This window comes from Melospiza melodia, chromosome 1 (assembly GCF_035770615.1).
Source record: "Melospiza melodia melodia isolate bMelMel2 chromosome 1, bMelMel2.pri, whole genome shotgun sequence".
In the NCBI taxonomy this organism is placed as follows: domain Eukaryota; kingdom Metazoa; phylum Chordata; class Aves; order Passeriformes; family Passerellidae; genus Melospiza; species Melospiza melodia.
In genome coordinates, this window is record NC_086194.1 from 156299169 (window position 1) to 156322631 (window position 23463).

Genomic DNA, 23463 nt, shown 5'->3' on the forward strand with positions numbered 1-23463 from the left:
ACATGAAGTCCTGTTTTCTTTTAAAAGCACTGCTTTCTATCTGCAAGAAACGAACTGAACCCCCAAAGTCGCCCCAAAGTGTTTTTCTGCTATTTACACATTGTTTTACCAACTGTACACATGTTCATGGGAGGCCTAGGATCAGCCATAAAGACCCTTTGCTGTCTTGTCAGCATCTCAGCAAGGCTTTCTTACAATACAATCATGGTGTGGATATACAAAGGAAATGGTACAATAATTGTAGGAGTAACAGCTCAGCCAAGGCTTTGCCTCTTGACCTGGATGATTTTCCCATCAGAGTTTTGCCAAAGGACCCCCATTTGTAGAAGTTGAATGCAATAACAATTAATTTTTTTTCCTTCTGAATATTTATACAGATGATGGTGAATCCCCTGAGAGAGATTGACAAGACAGTAGGACAACTAATGGATGGACTGAAACAATTGAAACTACATCGATGTGTCAATGTCATATTTGTTGGTGATCATGGTAAATTTTAAACCATAATATTTATGAGAAGATAAATGCTTGAGCAATGTAGCTGTAAATATAATAGGTAACCTAAATCAAAGTTCCATTTAAGATATTTTTGTGCTGATATTTTTTTCTGGTAGTTTAAGTCTCCCCAAAAAAGCCAGTTGGTGTAAATGGGCCACTCGGCTCACCTGGTAATTGTCATCAAGAGACACTTTTCTTTCATAACAGTGATCTGGGTATTTACTTCTTTACTCAGAGCTTTTCAGATCTTGGTGTTTCTGATATCACATCCAAGTGTAGCTCCTTATGCATGTATTGGAGGGCTATAATTTGCCTAGAGTAATCTTCTTGTCAGTTTTTATGGAATGAAAAATTTAATAGCCTTGTTCTCCTGTACATGAGAAGAATAGGACTTTAGATTGGGGTACTTCCATGGCAATTAGTAGATCAAATTATCCTATTAGAAGAAAGACTGGAATACTTTCTTATATCTGTGGAATATAAGACTGTGCCTCACTTAGATGGAAAAGTAATCAAAATAATGGAGGAAGGAGGTAAAAAGATATTTCATGGTCAGATGTCATCACCTAAAAGCACAGATACTATTTGGTTGGTCTTATTCCTTCAAACATTAGAATGAACTTTGCAATATATGAAATAGTAAATATTAGCAAAGACAAAAAGAAAGTTTTAAAGGAAAACCTGGGTTTGCATAACTTTTTTTAGTGATGCCACCAAAGGTCCTCTTCTTTTTAGGTCTTTATTCTTGGCAGTCTCACATGAACTGCTATATCAACAATAAAATGGCATATGCCTCATTTCTGGATGTGGATAGAGGAGGGTAAGGGGCAGGAAGGATTTCCAGGGGTAGCAGTTCTGTGCTGAGAACCTCCTGTGGCTGGCAGTACATTCCTCCCCACCACAAATATCTGCAAGAGAAAATTGTTTATCTGCGGCTGCCTTAGAGCAGACCACCAACAGACAATACCTTTTGTGTGCTATTCCTCTTAAAATCATTTGTTTAAAAAGAAATAATCCCCAAAGCAGAACATTAAACTAGAAACAGACTTTGATTTTTCCATGAGCTGAGTTTGGAGTTGAGTCAGTGCACACATGTTGTATGTGGTGACTGTTCCTACAATGCCTAGGCTGGTATTTCTCTTGCATAGGCACTCCTAGCTGGAGTCCCACCAGTGTATTATGCTGGAATTAGATGGCTGTAAAGAGGTCATCCAGAAGGAAATAATACATAGGGTGTTTGGGATCTCCTTTTTTTGCTGTTTTGGAAAATGTGTTTATTTTCAGGGTGGATTAATTTTGCATTTCCTTTCTGCAGGGATGGAAGACACAACTTGTGAAAGAACTGAATTTTTAAGCAACTATCTGACTAATGTGGATGATATAATTTTGCTGCCTGGATCTTTAGGGCGAATTCGCCCTAGGTCTAGCAATAACTTAAAGTGTAAGTTAGTTTAATTGTACCCTTTATATCCTGAGAACTAGACTCTATTCCTTCCTTGAAATGATGCTGTCCACAGGGTATAAATTTGCAGGGTGTTGGCAGGAAGTTCAGAGGGAATCCCACTGAAGAAGCTGCTCGCTCCCTTTCCAGTTTGTACTTCACAGACCCTGCAGTGGTAGAACTGTTCTGGGGAGTGCTTAAAAGTTTTGGGTTAAACACGACTCTTTTATATCATGGAGGAATGGGAGCTCCAAGCCAGTTTCACATGCCAGTTTATGTGTCATTGTAAATTTATTCATGCACTTTTCTCCTCCTTTTTTCCTCCAACTAAAGCTGCATTTGGGTGATCTCAGCACTGCACAGCTTGGATGTGAAAAAAGAAAAGCATCTGGTACATTTTATGAGATAATAGGAAATAAGTGACTTGTTAATTTTGAATTCAGTAGTTTTATCATACTTTTGGCCTAGATGAGAATCATGTGGGTTTCTAAACAGCAACAGACTGGAGATGTTGAAGGATATAAGGAAGATTAGCACATGCATCCAGGGCCAATGTTGTCAGTAAAACTTATTGTTATTTTGAACCATGCTTTTAGAAGTTTACCCTGACTTAGTGTTTGAGATTAACTCATCTTTGACAATAGGCTCAGGGCTCAGGCAGGAGTCCTCTGGTGAAATTAATTCTGTAATTTCAAGCATTTCAGACCAACTGCCCTCCTTTTGCCTCCAGGGCAGCAGTACCAGGACAGGGCTTTGTGCCAGCACCCTGACTGCTCTGGTTCAGCATACAAGGGCAAACCTGGCTTTGCCGGCAGTTTAAGCTACCGTGCAAACTGTGTAACTCATAAATAACCCATAAGTACCTGTGATTTTTGCACCATATGTTTTTGCACCATATGTTTCCAAGAGTGACAATTTGATAGAGGGGAAGATCTGACATCTGGGATAGCCAGATTTTCTCTCACAACAGTTCAAATGTGCTCTGGGTGAGGACAAATTTCATAGAAAGATCCATCTTTGAAGATTAAATACTTCCAGAATAATAGCAAAAATCTTAAGAATGTGGTAAAACATCCGTAATACTGGTTTTTTTTCCTTTTTTTTTTGTTATAAATTTTTTGCCAGGTAAAAAAAGGGTTATAGCAAAATAAATGCATACACAAATCAGTATTTGGGTATTTATGCTCAAAGAATATATGATGAGTGTGTAAATATTTGTTGAAAATAGTGCATGTGTTATTCAAATTTTGTAGACTAGCATGAGACTGAATTCCTACACTACACAGTCTACTGAGAACAAATTTCAGATTTCAGTTCTGAGAAGTTTTTTTTTTTTTTAAGATCTGTCAATCCTTGTCTTTCCAAATTGCTGAGAAAAATAAGTTTTCCTTGGAGAACGAATGGCAATATGTTTCGAAAAGATCAGCTTGTCTGTGTGACCTCTGAGTCATAACACTGGTTTTCCCACAATAATATTTTCCTCTTTTGGCCTCTGTGTGCAGCTTCCTAGTTTGAATATTTGCAATTGCTTATAAATCAGCAGTTTGAATGTTTGAATGTAGAACAAAGAAGCATGTTTCCTACCTTTAGAACTGGGATTTAGCTCCTAAAATGACAAATTACCACATTCTTTATTCTTTATTGTTCCATAATACTGTCTCAGTACTGCAAACACACCTTTGCAATGCAAAAGCCTGCAGCTTGTATTTTGAGATGCAATAGAGCCCCTTTCAAGCTTACCAAGATCATGCCTTAAGCAACCAAAACAATAGTATTTGAACAAGAGATTTTCACTTCCCAAAATGTTATTTTAGCCTATTTTCCCCCTCATAACTGAAAAATGTTTCCCCCACCCCCCAGAAGAGCACAGTTAGTATGGACTGTTACTGGATTTTGAGCTTTCTACCTCTTGCATGTCCCTTTAATAGCTCAAAACCAAATCCAGAATATTTTACTGTTGCTTTTCACTTTCTCAGCAGTAGCCTGTGAAACTGGTCAAATGTTAAAAGTGACCAAAAAATGCTACATATTTATCTTACTCCTTCTAACAGAGTGCATTGTTGCATTCAAGTATGCTTTCAAAATTTTTTGAAGGAAAGTCATTGTGTTTGGGGATAATTTTTTATTTTAAAGTAAATTAAAACAGACAAAAGTTTTGAAAGTATGTGTTTGCAGAAAACAAAATGAGTATTATCTAAGGCCCTGATTATAAAACAGTGAGAGCACTACCTAAGCAAGTCCATGCCAGCAAGCCCTCACACATCACATACAGGACAGCCAGGGGATCAAGCCCATCCAGCATGGGTTTAGGAAAGTCAGGTCCTGCTTGACCAAATGGTCTCCTATGGCAAGGTGACCTGCTTCTGTGGATAATGTTTACCTGGAGTTTTGTAGAGTCTTTGATATTGTCTCCTACATCATTCTCTTGGAGAAACTGTGACTTGGACAGGTGCACCCTTCAGTGGGTAAAAACCTCTCTAGATGCTGGGCCCAGTGTTCCCCAGGGCTCAGTATCAGGGCCAGTTGTGTTTAATATCTTTATTGATGATCTGAATTAGAGGATTTAAGGACACCCTGAATCAGTTTGCAGACAACACCAAGCTGGGCATGAGTGTTCATCTGCTGGAGGGTAGGAGGGCTCTGCAGAGGGATCTGGACAGGCTGGATCAGCGGCCCAAGGCCAGTGGTGTGAGATTCAACAAGGCCAAGTGCTGGGTCCTGCACTTGGGTCACAAGTTCTGGGTCCCATGCAGTCCTACAGGCTGGGAACAGTGGCTGGAAAGCTGCCCTTGGGAAAGGACCTGGGGGTGCTGGTCAGCAGTGACTGAACATGAGCCAGGGTGTGCCCAGGTGGCCAAGAAGGCCAATGGCATCCTGGCCTGGATCAGAAACAGTGCGGCCAGTGACTATACTGGTCCTGTAATTGTATTTTTCTCTGGTAAGGCCACACCTCAAATCTTGGGTTCATGTTTGGGCCCCTCACTCAAAAAAGGACACTGAGGGGGTGGAGTTTGTCCAGAGAAGGGCAACGGAGCTGGGGAAGGGTCTGGAGCACAAGTCTGAGAGGAACAGGTGAGCGAGCTGGGAGTGTTTGTCTCCTCAAGAAAAGGAGGCTCAGGGGGGACCTTGTCACTCTCTACAGCTCCCTGAAAGGAGGCTGTAGCCAGGTGGGGGTCAGTGTCTTCCCCCAGGTAACAAAAGACAGGACAAGAGGAAAAGTCCTCAAGCTGCACCAGGGGAGGTTCAGATTGGATATTAGGAAAAATTTCTTTATGAAAAAGATGGTCAAGCTCTGGAATAGGCCACCCAGGGAAGTGGTGGAGTCACAATCCCTGGAGGTGTTTGAAAGATGGAGCACTTGTGAATGTGGTTTAGTGATAGTCTTGACAGTGATGGATTAAAGGTTGGACTTGATCTTTAAGGTCTTTTCCAACCCAAATCATTCTGTGATTCTATGATAAATAGAAAGCACTTTTAGTAAAGGTCATGGAAGTATTAGGAAGTATGCTTATGTAAACCTTGTGTTTTCTTTTGGAAATTTTTAATCTTGTCTATTTTTTTTTTACCTTTGTTTACAGATGATCCTAAAATGATTGTTGCCAACCTTACAGTAAGTATTTAGGACAGGGAGGTATCTATCTGTACTTCACTGTTCACTTCTTGATTTGTGGTATTATTCAGTTTTCTTTTCTCACTCTTTGACAGAAAAATCAACCAACTTCATTAAAAATAAAGAATGTTAAATGCTGCTCTTCATGAGCACAGGTTAATGTTAGTCATGTTTTCCACTGTTTGCTGCTCTAGTAGCTTTTATAACCTTTTTGGGCAGTACAGAGACAGAATATCCTGGACTGTCTTTACTGCCTGAATTGACTCTATTTATTCATTGCTTCAGAATTGGAAAGTAATCTTTTAGGGTAAGCATTTTACTAGCACTTTGAAGATGCTGAAAAAGTGCTTTTGATAGCCTTCAACTCTAACCTTGCCATTAATGGAAGAAAAATGTTTAAAATTAAAATTAAAAAAACAAAACAAAATCCCCCAAGTTTTGTAACCAGATGGCTTTGAATATATCTGCAGATGAGGTGTATTTTTGAGCATTCAGGTTTCCGCTGTAACTTAAACTTCGGTCCAGTTCTGATAAAATTATTCATCTGTGAATTAAGTATATGTAATATTTTGTTTGATAGTTTTATAAAGACTGTCACGAGAATCAAACTTTCCAAATATATATTTGAATGGCTCCCTGGGCCTTGGCTGCATGTAAATACTGCGCAGAAATGACTGGACTAAATACTCTCGGTGTACACTTTGTTTTCCAGATACCATCAGTGATGACCTTAACAGCTTGATTTCTGTAGTCAAAGCTTTTGTGTGCATCTTCAACTAGCTGACAGCGTGCTATTTGTAACCATTTATTTTTCAGTGTAGAAAGCCTGACCAGCACTTCAAACCTTACCTGAAACAGCACCTGCCTAAACGCTTGCACTATGCTAACAACCGAAGAATTGAGGATGTCCATTTACTGGTGGATCGCAAATGGCATGTGGCAAGGTAAACCCTTGCGTTTGCTGCCATCCTGAGCTCCTGTCTTTTCTCCTGAGGAAATGGGACACTTAGGATTGCTCTGTCTTGACAGCATCCTGCTCCCCTGCCCTGTGAGAAGGAGGAGTTTTGAGAACACAAAATATTTTTAAGTGTGAGAAAAGCAGTTGATGCGTAAAAAGTAGAAACCCAGACTGATTTGTTCAAGCAGCTTGGTGGCTTTGACTGATTAGCTCAAATGTGGAAGCTGATAAATTTTTCTAATGAGGTGCAAGCTTAGTCCAACAGGGAAGCAGGGAATATGGGAGGAAGGGGTAGGCTTATGTGGTGAAGGAATGTTAGGGAACAAGAGTTTGAGTGGATGCAGTAGGTGAATGGAAAGAAAATGGAGATAATGGCGGAGTGGGTGAATGTCTGAGAACATGTGTAAGGATGTCACAGAGTGGCCATCAAAGTGCTGTGCTGGCAGTGTATTGCATATAAAAACAAATCCACAGAAAGCCAGGATGGTTTAGCTCTGGCACAAACTCTGGTTTGGGTTGCTCTTAGCCTCATGACTCTGAATTTTTGGTTATAGAATATGGGCGGTGTTTATTAGTTACCTAAAAATTGAATGAGGAAAAACCAGTTGGCACATACACATATAGAGAGAACAGGAGAGGAGTAGCCTTTGTTTATGGGTGGTGCACAGCTTTCTATTTGAATATGCTTTGCCACGTGTTGCGTGTCACAGTATGAGAATGGTGGGCTCTTTTTGCATGAATCTGACTCAGTGCTTCTTGGAAGATGACACAGCTTTTGGCTAATGGTAGACTGTTATGAGCTTTAAATTATGGTAGGATTTTTTGCCCATATAGCTGCCAGGCAAACACACAGTGTGTTGTAAGTGCCTTTTGACATCTGTGCTTATCTTTCCGTGAATTATGCAAGGATCACTCTGCCGAAGCAGTGAATGAGAAACCTCATTTGCTTTCTTGCTAACTCTGCTGGCTGCTGGCAGGCTGCCCCGTGGTTGGAGTTGTGTATATTTCAAAGAGTCACACTCTGAATTTTAGGTCTATAAAAGCTTAAGAGTTAAGAATTGTACTGGAATGGATGAGACTGCCCAGGTTGATTTATATTTAGTAATTTCTTATTAATTACATCAGTCTTTCTTTGGCTTATTTATTAATTTTCAGAGATCTCATTCACCAGTAATTCATTTATTAGTGCAACTGTAATTGGTAGTTACAGGAAAGTGGTAGTTACAGCCCTAATTGCTGCAACTCTAGTAATTTATACGGCCAAAATCAAACTTCGAGCATTATTTTATTGCAGATTAAGAAATTAATTTGTGGGATAATGTGGTCCTCTGCATATATTGTCTGCACGTGGTCCTATAAAACTGTATAGAAATACTCTGGAATAAGCTGGTGATTATAATTCCTGTGACACGGTACTTATTTTCCCATATATTTTGTAAAAAAACCCATCTCAATAACAAGCTGATAATTAGCATTCCTGTGGTGTAGGACTTACTATCCCAGCTATTTGTCTTCATGAAGATCTTTCTTTTTTCTGCTTTTTTCTGCTACCCATTTTTGTTTATTGGACTGAAGGCAAACAGGTGAAAGCAGTTTATATCATTGTATGACATTTGCAGCATTGTAACATCACAGAAGTGCTTTCTGAGCAGTCTCTGTTGGACTGGAGGTCCAGCACCTCCAGTCTGCAGGAGATTATGTGATATGAGAAAATCTGAGAAAATAATAGATACTGACGTTTTATCAATAATAAGAGTTGTTTCTTAGAGCGGGAGTAGAGGGAGAAACCCTGGGGATGCTTTATAAGTCTACAAGTCCCTACTACTGCTACTCATGAAAGATAAATTATTACAATGCATTGCCCTGTAACCTTAGCCTTCCTGCCCAGAAGAATATTGTCAGGTCAGCCACCTTTGATGAAAATTTCTAATACTTTTTCAATTTAGGAAAGCCATGGATGTTTACAAGAAACCAACAGGAAAATGTTTCTTTCATGGAGACCATGGCTATGACAACAAGATAAACAGCATGCAGGTAAGAGCAATGTTTGGGAGAGTCATTGAAGGTCTCTGAAATGTAAATATTTAGTGAAAACCCCATAAATTTTATGCTCTTCTCTCATATTCTTTTTTTTTTCCTTTGTTTAAGACTGTCTTTATAGGTTATGGCCCTACCTTCAAGTACAAGACCAAAGTGCCTCCTTTTGAAAACATTGAACTTTACAACGTCATGTGTGGTAAGCTGCCTGCTTGAGAAATTGCAAAAGCAGCAACTTATATTAATAGGCCATCATGTAGGCACCCGTGAGCTTATGCCCTTTTTTTTCCTAGTCCCCTTTTCCTAAGCACTTGCCAGGAGGGCTGAAGGCCCTTCTCAGGGGTCTCAGTTTGCTCTGGAGCTGGCTTGTCAGTAAAGGGGGTTACTGTAGTTTTGATGTTTGCAGCTTGACAGAGATCAAATGGACACCTCTGCAATGTGTGGTGTCCACATCTCAGCTGTCTAGGAAAGAGATTTCTGTTCAGAGACTGCTTCTGCATCTGCAGGTCTCATGCAGCAGTTCAGGTTGATTACTTAGTTTTCTATGGCATTTCCTTGTATGATTATGTTTCCTGAATTTGTACTGAAGCTGTGAAGAAGAATCTGATGATGTATACAGGTGTTCATTAGGGTCTTTTCTTTAGTATTGATTTTTTAGAACAATGAAACTTTCAAGGTGTAATTCACAATGAAACTTTAAGGTGTTTCAAAGATGTAATTCACCTTTTTCCCCCAAACATGCAATGTTTACTGCCTAAGGGGTAGTTAGCCCTTATTTAGAAATCACTGTGTTGCAGATGTTTGGATTGAGGTCAGCACATGGACTGTACGTAGGTTTGCACTGGAAGCTGAAGGAGTAGTTATAATAAAATAGTATATAATAACTTTTACAGTTTTAAAGTTTTCCAGTGTCTTGGTGCAAATTAACATTTTGTCATAAAGCCAAAGATACTATTAGTGCGACATTTACAATTTTATGATTTGGACAAAAAAAAAAAAATCAGTGTTTTTATTACGTTTAAAGCTTTGACTAACATGCTGTGGGGTGTAAACAGTATTACGAAGAAACGTGTTGGCTCAATAGAGTTGCTGCTTGAATATATGTTTGTAGTGTAACCCCCATTCATTTTTCCTTGGTATTTTCATAGATCTGCTTGGATTAAAGCCTGCTCCCAATAATGGCACCCACGGAAGTTTAAATCACCTGCTGAGAGCCAATGTTTATAAACCAACTGTGCCAGATGAAGTTGCTAAACCACTGTATCCTGTGGCTCTACCTTCCGCATCAGATTTCGATATAGGGTGTACATGTGATGATAAGGTAGGTGTGTAGGATCTGTGGAAGTCTCCACTATTAGTGGTAGTTTTGGTAAAGTTGTAGCCATTTTATTTATTTTGAGAGGGTTTGATCTGTAAGAATTTCCCAGGTCCCCCTGTGAAGTCATTATGTCCCCTTGGAAAAATTACTGTTTTCTGTAAAAGCGGAGACAGGAAAATCCTCACTGTCTTATAGCACTAGTTTTGTTTTGTTAGATGCTAGTAAAACAAGATGTTGGAGTGCTCCAGTGGTCCTAATCTCATTCCTTTTTTTCTGTTCTTGAGAAGAACAAGCTGGATGAACTCAACAAGCGCTTTCATATCAAGGGAACAGAAGGTAAGAGCCTGGTGCCTCAGTTAATGAAAGCTGATTTAATTTTCTTTTGTAAACTACTTTGCATCATTAATACCAGAGCAACTCCTGATGTGGTTTAGGTAATGTGTAGTAAACTGTCTTTTCAAGTACTTGCTAAGGTAGCCCATGGACACACGTGAGATTTGTGGGCAAGGTGAAGTGCTGCTCACTTGAGAAGGTACACAGTACCTTTTGCTGAACCAGGACTGAAGTATTGTTCAAAGTAATGCGAGTTTCCATTCCATCACCTCGAGATGTTTTAAGCCCATATGTGAAGGCAGAGACAAGAGGAAAGGAGAGGGTGCATGAGGCAGTACTCTGTTCAATTACAGGCTGTAAATGGGGAAGAAACCAGACTGTATTTGTGGGCTGGGTTTTACCATAGTTATCCAGGCTTAGGTTTCACCTAGAAAGGATGCTACAGCTGCTTTGACAATCTGAGTGAGTCTTAATGCTTGGCTCTTAGGGTGCAGGTTACACAGTGAAGGAAGTGCTCTGCTAGTTCAGGCTGCTCAGTGCAATTCTGTTCCTCTTCAGTGCTCAAGTCAATGTTGCTCCCAGGAGAAAGCATTCCCAGCTTTCCTGGCCACTAGTTCCTGCTGTGTGCCAACACTGACTTCTGTGTGGCTGCACTCTCAGCTGCATCAGGGCAGTGGTCCAGGTTTAAGTGGGGCAAGAGGAGCAGAGGAAAGGGGATGGGAGCTGCTTTTCTGAGCAACTCTACTGACTGAAAGGCTCACCAAAGCAGAGTTTTCCTTCTCACAGTGGTGATAGAGTTTAGCATAACAATTCACATCATTTCCCTTACCATAACAATTGTCCAAATTAGCAAATTCTGAAGCATTCAGTTTAGGCATAGTTTTTTTTAGGTCCCTCAAATTGCATTGTTAAGATGATTAAGGAGATTTGTTTTAATTCCCTTATGAAGGTATTTTCTATTTCTCTGTTGTAAAAGGGCAATGCAGCCTATCCTTTAGTTTCAAAAGGTGACTGTAGTCTTTTTATTTGTGAGTTAAATTGCCTTTCATCTTTCAAGCTTTCATCTTGTTATACTGATTTTCCCAATAATGAAGAGCTACTCCTCACTGTGACAATTTATAGCATCGGGAAAAAAACACCCTCACTGTTGTAATTCGAATCTCAACATCTTTATTTTGGTTTCTGGTTTTCATCCTTCTTCACTGCAGTAATATAAAAATAGTATTTTTGGTCTGTTTTAAGATGTAAGCATTTAAACCAGTGGCATTTTCTCATTTGTCAATTCTCTGTTAAATGGCATGATGTATCCTTATTTAAAGAAGCACTTCTGCTTCATGCAAGTTTTATTTTCCTTCATGGTGCACTTTACATCGTGGTGCACCATGTTGATATTCACAGGCAGAAGAAAAAGATGACTTCAGCTTCTCTTGAATAAAGCAAGTTTATCATCTTTGTCCTTGGACTAGGCATTTCCTACTTTTTTCCTTGTGCCCTATAAAAACATCCTCTGTTTGTACTCAAGCACTAATAAAACATGCCCTTTTCTTTCAGGTTAAATGCCTGTCTGGGAACTGTGTTAGGCCACTTTCCTTGTTTCTATGTTTTAATTTCCAAAAGCAAGCCAAGTGTGTTTGCCAAAAGGTTATCAAATTCAATGGACTGTACAGGACAATGCAAGATTATCCAGGAAATTTATTTTTCTTCTGCTCCTTTCAAATTTTTTTTCTTTTTGTAAGCAAGCTTGTCAGAGTTATCTAAGGACATTTAACCATAACATATTACCAAGAAAGAAGGGCTGTTTTTACAGAGCTAGAGGTGTCTTTTTGTAGCCAAAGTTAGGAAAAGGATTTTTTTTTAGTTTGTTTCTTTGATATTATGGACAAAAAATAGCACATCAGTCTTCAGAACAAATCTGTATCAGCCAAGTGGGAAAAAACTACTCTTTCAGTGTGTGACTGCTTTTGCCCTACTTTTGAGACCAAAAAAAAAACCAAAAAACCAAACATAGGAAGGAGAGAAAGTCCACTGAAGAGTGGCAGGACTGATAGGCTGGAACTGATTTAAAGTGATGAAAAGAAAGTCCTTATCGCCTCATGTGTGACTGACAGGCACAAAGATTGTTAAAGAGTCTCCAGTTTTTGGAAAGAAAATCCTCTCTCCACCCTGTGACACAAACAAGCTTTGAATTGTAGAAGGGACTTTTAATCCCTAAGGGTGTTTATGAACCTGGAGTGGTGTTCAGCCAGAACAGCTTAAGACTTCTTGTTCTCTCTCTGTCAAAAGATTTCCTTAGTCATTACGTGCGGTCAGTATCCCATTAACGATCACTGAAAAATTCAACATCTGTTGGAAAGCCAACCCCCCTTTTTGTTTTCATCCTTAAGATTTTCAGTAATAAACATAAATGTAATTTCTTTTGATTTTTAGAGAAGCATCTTTTATATGGACGCCCTGCTGTACTGTACCGCACAAAATACAATATCTTGCATCACCACGACTTTGAAAGTGGCTACAGTGAAACATTCCTGATGCCTCTGTGGACATCCTACACTATTTCCAAACAGGTTAGTGTTCTCTCTACTCTTGATATGTGCTTTAAAAATCTTGGTAAAATTTCTGTGGTATCTTTGTTTTTGAAGTCCTAAAATTTCCCTTCCCCAGGAAATTTTTTTGGTGGGAAATCTTCCTACCAGAAATTACATCAAAGTACCATTGTAAACCATGCCCGTATTCTTTTATTTCCTTAATGAGAGAACAATTTTAAGGGGAAGGGTTGTGTATTTCTTTTCCTGTTTTATTTTTAAGTTTTGTTCAAGGGGGGTTTGTTTTTTTATGAGCGACTTCATTTGAATTTTCTCCCGTGGGGATTTCTGCTCCCTGAAGAAGAGGCTGTGCAGCAATGCAGGAGCAGGATTTGGTGGTACAGCCAAGTGGTTTATTTTACTGCACGCAAGGCCTTCTGTGTAGTCTGTCAACAGTATGACCTAGTTTCCTTTTATCTGTAAAAGCTGAAAGTACATTTTTTGTTGTCTCCATGTTCCTGAATGCAGGCAGAGGTGTCAGGTGTCCCAGAGCACCTGGCCAGCTGTGTGAGGCCTGACCTCCGCATTTCTCCAGGAAACAGCCAGAGCTGTGCTGCCTACAGAGGCGACAAACAGCTCTCCTATGGATTCCTTTTTCCTCCTCGTAAGTTTACATAGCTTTTACTACCTAGGGATTTTGTAGTTTTCTTGTTTTGTAGGGAAAACTTTTGGTGTGAACATAACTTCAGGCAAACCCCACCAGATATAAACAGACTAATTTTGATTTCAAACACCAATAAGATAAACATATTTAATGTATAAATCCGAATTAGTCTCTTGCATAATGTAAAAGTTTCTACTATCCTATAGAAACAGTGATAGTAGAAAACCTGTATAAAACAAGCATCCTCAGTTCTCCTGATGTGCTTGCTTTGCTTCAGTATTGGATCCGTGATCTTCTGGGATTAGTAAATGTTGAAGGGGCACACCTGTCACAGTTTTGAACTTCATTGCTCCGTCTTCCTCACTCATTGGCTGAAATATTTTATGGTGGATTTCTGAAATGGAATTACAGTTGCAGAGGCTTGCTCAGAACTAGAACATAATCCCACACTCCTCTCCCAAGAAATCCTTGGCATCTTTTATAAAAGCCTGCAGAGCTCTCTGCATTTTAACATAGCAAAAATAGATAAGCTATATGAAAATATTTTGAACTGATTGACAGTTGAAGTACAGATAAAATTCTTCCTTTCCATGTTCAGCTGTCACATTAAAGACAAATTTTGTGTATGTAGTGTGCACTTCTGAATATAACAATCAGATTGCTGTTTAGATTATGGTATTCCCTTTGGTTAATGTCTGAAGCCATTTTCAAAACATTTCTATATTCTCTGAAATTCTTATCTTTCATCTTACTAATATTTTTCTGTTTCCCTGTTTTCAGAATTAAGTTCCTCTGCAGAAGCAAAATATGATGCTTTTCTAATAACAAATATCATTCCAATGTATCCTGCCTTCAAAAGTAAGTGCTCTTTCCATGACTATACTTCTCTTTACCAGCATGGTTTTTTTTCTAACTTTGTGTTGGATTATGGAATGAATTGCTAGGACAAGTTCAGAACATTAAATTCAGTTACCTGTAGCCAGCAGATAGTACCTGTGGACACCTGTATAGTGCTTGATATGGGCAGGCAAAATACCACAAGAAAGGCTTAAGTTTTAAGAAAGGTTTATTTTCCTTGGTGCTGGGTTAAAGTAATGGCACAGTCATGCTGGAGGTCTGCAGCTGTGCTTTGTGCCACAGTAATTCACTTCCTGTAAGATCATTCAGATTTTCTTGTCTGCAGCTCAAGCTAGTGCAGAGCATACTTAGGCAACTGGAGCCTGAGAGTGTGCACAAGCCTGGGAGTGTGCCCTTGGTATTTTGTACTTCAGGGACAAGTGACTAACTACATTTCATTTTTCTATCCACATCCTTGGAAGGAGACTGAACATTTTTATTACCTATTAAAAAAAAAAAAAAAAAAAAAAAGAGAAGAGAAAACCAATTTATGGAAAATGAGGGATGATTTAAACCTGTCTGAGACTTTCAGTGCTGCAGGGTTATATTACTAACATTTCTTTTGTCTGCACATCCCTTTTCTCTCTAGTCTTGCCAAGAGGTAGGAAAACCATCAGGCTATTCTGGTGGCATTTTTGGCTTGGCAGGGATTGACAAGCCCTGGAAGAATCTCAAGAGCCTGTTGTGAGATTTCCAATTCAGATTTTAGGCCAGAGAGGTTTGGATAAGCATCAAAGCCTATGGAAACTTCTCCTCTTTAACCAGAAAAGAGTGTTTTTAACTGAAAAACCTCTGTGTAGGACCCAGTGGTGATGTTTGCTGGAAATCTAAACAAAAGCACTTGACTGATTAAAGAGTGAAAAATTATTGGGGATTTCCCACTCCAGAATCACTTCATAAAAATGCTCTTAATGTTAATATTAATCTAAGTATTTGGCTGAAATGCTAATCACAGGAGAACAGCCCACCTCTAGCAGCTCATTTTATATAGTGGCCTTCTTCCTCACATGTGGGTCACAGATTCCTTACAAAAAAATTCTGGTACTAATGTCATTGCTGGGAAATTACATACTGCTCCATGTGTACAGGTTGCAGTGCTGAGAGCCAAGTATAAGTTCATTATATGGATCTTTTTCCATGACAGGTTAAATAGGAGGTGGCAGTGCTGTGCTGTGCTGGCTATGGTGGTAGTGCTGGCTGCAGAGGCCCCCTCCTCTGCTTTGTGTTTATAATTCACTGTCCCATCCCATCCCCACTGGCAATAATTCTGTGTCCACTTTTTCCATAATGAGACTGGCTTAAGCAGTTCCTGCTTTGCTGGAGCTCCAAAAATTATACCCCTGAGCTGGCCCCTCATTGCCCCGGCATTGCTCTATATGTGATTGCAGTGGGAAGTGGACCTGCAATCTTATTTAGATACAAAACTCGAAGCAGTGGGACAAGGGAGAGTCTTTCGTTTGGACTGTTTTTATTGATAAAGCACATGCAAAGGAGGAGTGAGCAGCTGCAGGAGTGATATTGCCAAGTGATTAGGCTGAGGTTCTTGTTAGACCACTGCAGGTGGGGCCCTGGGCATCAGCCCCAGCTGGGACTGTGTGTGGCACTGAGCAGTGTTAGAGCAAGGTTTTCCAGGGGGCTTCCTAAGGCTGTCGTTGCCACCAGCTCCAGGGAACCATGGACTTAATGGTCTGAGCTGGCAAGACAAGAGTTAAACTCTTACAAGTCTGAGAAGTTTTGTTTACCCACACTTCTGTTAGTTAAAATAAAAAGGAAAAGAGGAAAAGAGTGATATCACTGGAGGTTCCAGTGTGTTTCCCATCTCTGCAAGAATCTTAACTTTTTAAGGAGGACATGGTGGGAGAGTGTGTATCATGCTCTTCCCAAAGGTTACTGCAATGACATGACTTTGGTCACCCTTGATGGCACCTAGTTTAAAAGTTAAACATTTTGTATCAAAGGAGTATTTAACTGAATGAATTTGTATTTCTCTTTCTTTTAAAATGTTTGGTTTAAGCTTTTAATTATGGTACTGTATCCTTTTTAAGATTAATAAAAACACCCTAAACACACCACCCCAGCACAGTTCCCTGTAAGCAGATAACAAAGACAAAGGCAGTGTTTAAAGAGATACCAAAACCTGTGAATAGCTGTTTCTACAGCTTGGTGAAGGAGCAGCAGAATCTCTGTGCAAGGCCTATGGCAATGCTGTCCTGGGAGTGGTAGCATGTATTTCCGTCATCACTGGTTGGGGGAAAAAATAACAGAGAACAAAATCTGAATAGACTTCATTGACAAAACTGAATGAAGCTGCAGTAACTCTGTAATGCTTAGTCTTTCATTTCCCCTACTGTCATGTGAATAATATCCTCTACATTTTTATCTTGAGGAAGAAAAACTTTCTAATCTTGACATGTTTTGACTTATCCAAATGTTGGTGTGTTGTGGTGTTTTTGTTTGGTTGCGTTTTTTCTGTTTGTTTTGAGTTTTGGGGTTTTTTAATTAATTTTGGTTGCTTGATTGGTTTGGGTTGGGTTTTTTTTTCCCCACAGAGGTATGGAACTATTTCCAAAGGGTTTTGGTGAAGAGATATGCCACTGAACGAAATGGAGTCAATGTTATAAGTGGACCAATCTTTGACTATGACTATGATGGTTTACATGACACACCTGACAAAATAAAACAGTAAGTGCTTGTCTTTAAATTGCTTTGCTGTTGCTTCTCTTCATGATGGCTTTATATTAAACAATTAATTGCACATTATTTAATTTTTTGTAAGGAGACATAATTTTCTAGCTCTTTCTAAAGTTATTGGGAATGAATGCCCATGTAGGTAGGACAGTGGTTAAAATAAGGAAATGACAATTCAGCACTTAACTATTCACCTTGACTTTGAAATTGTTTTCATCCTCCAGACGACGTTCAATTTGGTTCCACATAGTCTATTGTCTCTAAAATTCTCCTTACTTAAGAAGCACTTAAGAGCTGTGCTGTTGAGTTACATGCCCAAGTCTTTGTTAATTCAGCAATGCATTCTCTCTATGTCTCTGAACTGAAGAAGCCTTTCAGCACTGCATGAGGTATTTCTGTAGCATAGTGTGAGCTAATTGGATGCTCCCTTTCAATAGTGTTCGGGAATCAAACACATTTCAACAATGTATGAGTGTCCTCACACGTAGGAGAGGAAAGACCATGTTGTTTGTGTAACCTTCTCCCAAACAAGTTCATCCTTTGTGGATAAATATTTGCTTTATTCCCCCAGGTTTGTGGAAGGCAGTGCAATCCCTGTTCCAACACATTACTATGCCATCATAACCAGCTGCTTAGATTTCACTCAGCCAGCTGACAAGTGTGATGGACCACTCTCTGTTCTCTCATACATCCTTCCCCACCGGCCTGACAACGATGAGAGCTGCAATGTGAGTTCAGCTGCACTGCTGCAGCCCTGTGGTAAATGTGTCCCTGAGACATCTGAAAGCCCATTACTACTAGAAGCAAGTGTTCACTAATGTCTTGGATGAGAGCACAGTTGTGCCTCTGTTGAAGTGTCATTAGCTCATGAGATAAAAGCACTCCTCCATGACAGCAGCAAAAGTAAGGAACTATTACTGCACCTAAAATTGTCTGGAAGAAGTGACATACAGAAGGTTGGCAGTATTGTTTTTTGCCTGTAGGATTCTATATTTTGTCAGTGTAACTTCAGAGCAGACTCGGAGGAGGCTGTATGCATAAACATACTGTGCTGGCACCCAGCCTGATGTGTTTATGGAGGTCAGTTTCCATTTGCAGATACAATGCAGTCTGTCTGCTATAGCAGTCTGGGTGCATCAGTCAGCATGATTACATCCAACCCACACAGTATTAAAAGTATTTGCTGTAAACTGCCAAGGGTAGAGTGCCAATTCTTGCTGCTTCCAGAACACCTTGATTCAAGGGAAAGGTTTGGCTTCTTATTACAGAGATGGCCTAATACCCTCCTGGTTTCTTTTCTGTCTTCCATTAGGATGCAAGATCCTTTACTGTAAGGATCTTGATGAAGGCTTTGGTCTGGCCAGCCCTGCAGAAAGTGCACACTTGGCAGCTGATTGTGTGGCAGGAGGGTGTTGGGTCCCCCGTGGGCTCTGGCACTCCGTGAGGACAGCAGAGCTCCCAGGCAGCTGTATTTAGCCTTGTCCTTCCGCCTGAACTTGCTCTCCCATTACACAGCTGGGTGGATTCCTGCAAACAGACACTTCACTATGGACTGCCAGGAGACTGTTTCCTGAATGAACTCATTAATGTTATGAATTTTGTATTGGCAAAAAAGTTAAGACTCCTATTCCAGCTACAGGCAGAAGTAGTCATTTCAACTCTGTACACAATTCACCTGGAACACTGTTTCTTTCTCACTCATCTAACAACCGTTTCCTGAATGAATGCATTAATGTTATAAATTTTGTATTGGCAAAAAAAGCTAAGACTCCTATTCCAGCTACAAGCAGAAATAGTCATTCCAACTCTGAGCACAACTGACCTTGAACACTATTTCTTTTTCATTCATCAAATATTGCTTGCTTTCAGGGCCCATGCTTTTGGAGCAGTATCCCTCTCTCTTGAGCAGGTCTGGCCCTGTTTGGATCTCAACTGTTTTGGGCAGAGACATCTTTCACCAGAAGTCTCTGGAAGTCCTACATATATTGCATCGTGGCTTTTCCCTGGACTGCTTTTCTCTGAATCAAGATCCAGTTAGTGATCTGGAAATTACTATTTTGGTAGTTACCAGTGTCTCTGCCCTGTAACTCTGCCAATATGTAATTTTATGACAAAGTAACTTATATTTTCCTCCTTATATTGTGTGTCATCACTCTCTTAAACTGCTGAAATATTTTTAATGAGCTCTTTACAATAATGGTCTCTTTTAGGCCTTGATTTCTTACATTTCAAACCAGGCTTCTTTTCTCTGTAGATCATGCTACTTGTAAATGCATATGGTATATGTATTTACAGTTTGAAAGAATCTTCAGTGCTTCTGCAAGGTCATTAGCAGATACTGATCCATGCCTTTTATATAGCAAAGAACCATTCCAAAATATTTAAATGTTGCTCTTGAATGAAAATACAGTTAGGCAAATTTTTGCCACTGAAATCCATCATTGATTGCATTCAGCCTTACTTTTGCACTTATTTATTCAAAGAAGTGATTGCATAAAACCTCACCATACTTCATGGATGAAATGCATGGGATAATATAGGAATTTTGCCTTAACCTCTCCACCGTTTTCTTTTAAAATCTGAAGAAATATTAGCTTTCCCTCTGCTCTAGCTGTACACACATTCTCTTCACACAGCTGTTGAAGAACACCACCAATCTTCTCATCTGAATTTGTTCCTTTTCTAAACTGTGTTTATTCATGGTGAGGTTATACCCATTTATTCTTGTGTCAACATTTTTCTGTGTCTTAAATAGCCTTCTCTGGGTTTTACCCTTGAGGTGATTTATGATGATTCTCAAGGCAAATAACTTCTCTCTATTCATGGAAGACCCAGGATCTTTTTTGCTCTTGTAAGAGAGGATGAGACTGTTAGTAGAATAGACTTCCTATGCATCTCATCCAGTCCAATCTTTTTTTTCATCTGGATTATGAATGAGATTAAGTACTGCAGCTTAGATCTCAAAATTAAAATGGTTTTCTTTCCACTGGACACAACTCCTCTGATACTGCCTATAATTTGCTTTTTTCATAGCTATGTTATTATGGTGGTTCACATTCATGCACAGCCCAGGTCCTTCTCTTCTGCCTGTCAATTTGGATAACCCAATTTCATTCTGTCCTGGGAGCTCCTGCATCTGCATCCTCCACTGTGTTATTCCACCTTCCTCTGCACTGACAGGAGTTCTCAACTGTTGGGGGTTTTGCGGGCATCTAATGACCTTAGCACAAGACGTGAGTGTGAAAACATTACAAAAAATCCTTTCTAAGACCAAAGTTGAAGGAACCCTAGAAACTACTAGAAAAGTCTTCCAGGCCACTGTTTTCTCTTTCAGCAAAGCACTTAAATTTCTTTTCTAAAGTCAGTTCCTCACCCACCTGTCTACATGCATCATGTTCAGCTTTCCAACTGATATTCAAAAAGATTCTTGTGCAGAATATCTGGTATTTTTTTCCACTGGGTTTTGTGCTAGCCTCCTCATTGATTACCTCTTCCTATTTATCTCCATGTTTTCAATTGTTACTTTTTCCTTATAAAAGTCTCCTTATTTTTGAGGTAGGACTAAGCACTAAAGCTGGACTCCAGGCAAAGGGGAGTGAGCAGGACACACTCCCTCCTCTTCCTTCTTAATTTGCATCTCTCTTTTCTTGTTACAGACCTGATTTTGGTCCTGAGGTTGTTAGAGGTAGGACAGGAAAGCTGTTTTGGGGCTGAGAGCTTTGAACCAAACAGGTGCTGACTGGGTCATGGACGTTTGCTTTAGAGCAGCCAGCTGTGATCTGTCTGGGACTTCGTGTCCTCTCTGTGCAAATGATCACCTCTCCCTCCTGCCTCTTGTTGGGTGACCCACTTCCTAGTCTGTGGCTCAGCTACTGCACTGGATAGGTCCTGGCATTGCTGGAGTTTAGTCTTGATTCATGAGAGGATCATTTGGTAGGAGGACATTGCTGAGGCAGTCAGGAAAGGGTTAATTTCCAGGAATAGACACGCACATGAAGTCTAAATACCCGAGATATAACCCACTTCCCTAGCAGTGGTGTACAGGTACCAGCCAGAGGTGCCAAAGGGGGAAAAGTCTTGTTTGCTTTGTCCTTTTCCCATGTCTGGGCCCCGTTGTGCTGTCCCCAGGCCTGGGTGCAGTGCTTGTGGCACATGTTGCTGGGCTGGTTAAGGCACACAAACAGCCAGTCACTGCAGTGTTTTGCAGGGCTGATTTTCTGATGTGTTTGCAAGTTACCTTAGTTTGTGGATGACTCCAACATGTGCTGGTGCTGGCACAAGGCATGAGGCAGCAGCTGTCCCCTAAGAGAACACAACCTGACCCCAAACACTCTGGCAGCATAGCCTTCCTGCAATTTTTTTTCTTTTCTTTGTATCAGGAAATGCTTGGTTAAATTCTTTTTTCTATCAGTGAATAATATGTATGTTCCAATCACAAGAGTTTTTAGGTACCTACACAAACCATTGTCCGACTGTGTAATGAATTGTGAAGGTCCTCTAAAAGTAAAATGGAAATACTAAAATATTACTGTATTAGATTAGATTAAGAATAATGTGTAGGTGTAGAATTCAAAGCCAAACAGCCTAGAGTTTGGCCTTTGGTAAATCAAAAGTGATTAATATGGAGTTCTTTCTGTGAGATAGAAAAACATGGAGTGACCAGTGGATCTTCTAAAAACCTATAGCTGTTCTGAAACACCTGCAACTTGAGGCTAGCTTTTTCTAGATGATTATGTTCATTGTGTCAACCCCATCATAAAATGGGTACTGAAATAAAACTGCAGGATTCATCTTACATCTAAAATGTCAAATTCATTTTCTTGGAATTCATTTACCTTATTCATTCTTGAATAAGGCAGAGAGATTCTTCTTCAAATCTGGAACCAATGTGTAGACAAGTTGCATTTGCTTTTGGAGATGATTTTTGACAAGACTTGTGATAATTTTTTTTTTTTTCCTTTTTCCCCAGAGCTCAGAGGATGAGTCAAAGTGGGTTGAAGATCTTCTTAAGATGCACACTGCACGTGTCCGTGACATCGAGCAGCTCACTAGCTTGGACTTCTTCCGAAAGACCAGTCGCAGCTACACAGAAATCCTCTCCCTAAAGACATACCTGCATACATTTGAAAGTGAAATTTAGCTTTCTAACCTTACTCAGTGCATCCTTTTATCAACTGGTGTATATTTTTATATTGTTTTTATATTTATTAATTTGAGGCCAGGACATTAAAAATATTAGTATTTTAATCCTGTATCAAATCTTAAACATTAAACCTTTGTGTCATTTGTTTTGTTTCTCTAATGTTTAATATAGGTATGTCTCTTGGTTGATTTAGTAGTGCTTGTAATACTGCATTTTGAGTCCTTACTCTGAGCTTTTAAGTGGTGCTGCAAGGTTTGATGCGTGCATCAAGGAAATATTAATTTCTCATGCTCCTTTACCACACTTGTAGTCCTGTACTGTGTATCAAAATACTAAACATGTAAAATTACACTCATTTACTGATAACTGTGTGACAGAGATATTTAAACACTATAGACAAATAGCATCTTAAATATAATAAACCACACATTCAGTTTTTTTAATGTGTTTTGATTTCCTTTCACAGGGATGTTCAGAGGGGCTTGCGGGCAGCTGACAGATCTCTTACTGGGTAGAGCCCTTCTCAAACCCTTAAGTTTGCTGGTAAGAGGACTGCCAGGGGCCCAGGTGCCCTGCCCTCATACTCAGCAATGAGACCAAAAAATAGACACCCAGAGCAGTCATTACTGGTTAGGTTTTGCCTTAGGGGGAGAGCTGGGACGGGAGGATGCTTGCTGTCATGAGCTAGCAGGGATACCCCATGCCTGATGCCACTTGGCCCTGCTCCAGAACTGTGGAAAGGATTTTTTAAGGAAGACATATGTTATGGAGCATTAGTGTTAGTGTGTACCTAGATGATGGAAAAGAGGAATTATTGTTTTGAATGCCTTTGAGGCTGAACCCACTAATGACACTATTTTAAAGCCTTCATTTGGGCTTACACATTTTCCTCTCTCTATGAAAGTTGTGTCTATTTTCTCCTTGAGGATTGGAACTGCTGAAGGGAAGAGGGAAGGGCTGGAAAGCATCTCAGCCATGTACACAGATGAGTAGCCAGGGTCTCCTAAGTAAAATTATTCTAGCACATCAACTTGCATCCCTGTAGCATCCATCTAAGAGAAAGTAGTAAACTGGAATTAATCATGTTAACATAGATAATAAGGCTCTTGTGACCAGACAAAAATTTATTTTTCTGTCTGCCTAATTCTGTTTAGTAAAGCACAAAGCTTGAATACTTTATAATAACTCCAAAATATTAGGATGGAAATTCTAATAAACTGCGCAAAGCTATGGGAAACATCCTATTCTTGCAACTTAAAAATTGTCTCTTGTGGTTGTCTGGTAGCCCAGAAATATTTTCCTGTAAGCTTTCAGCAGGGCTTCTTGCCATGATAAACTTAATGTTCTTACATGT

At 39.7% G+C, this 23463-nt stretch overlaps 1 protein-coding gene across 1 annotated transcript in view; it reads left to right on the forward strand.

The window, feature by feature from the left end:
* Positions 1–22547, forward strand: part of ENPP2 (ectonucleotide pyrophosphatase/phosphodiesterase 2) — a 71125-nt gene extending 48578 nt beyond the window's left edge. The window contains 14 exon segments of the mRNA XM_063173155.1: positions 378–489; positions 1814–1939; positions 5518–5549; positions 6366–6493; positions 8454–8541; positions 8656–8743; positions 9693–9865; positions 10150–10198; positions 12623–12759; positions 13246–13381; positions 14162–14239; positions 16828–16960; positions 17538–17694; positions 21936–22547. Of these exon segments, the coding sequence (XP_063029225.1) occupies positions 378–489; positions 1814–1939; positions 5518–5549; positions 6366–6493; positions 8454–8541; positions 8656–8743; positions 9693–9865; positions 10150–10198; positions 12623–12759; positions 13246–13381; positions 14162–14239; positions 16828–16960; positions 17538–17694; positions 21936–22106 (1608 nt within the window). The 3' untranslated portion in view covers positions 22107–22547.
* Positions 22548–23463: the final 916 nt, after the last annotated feature.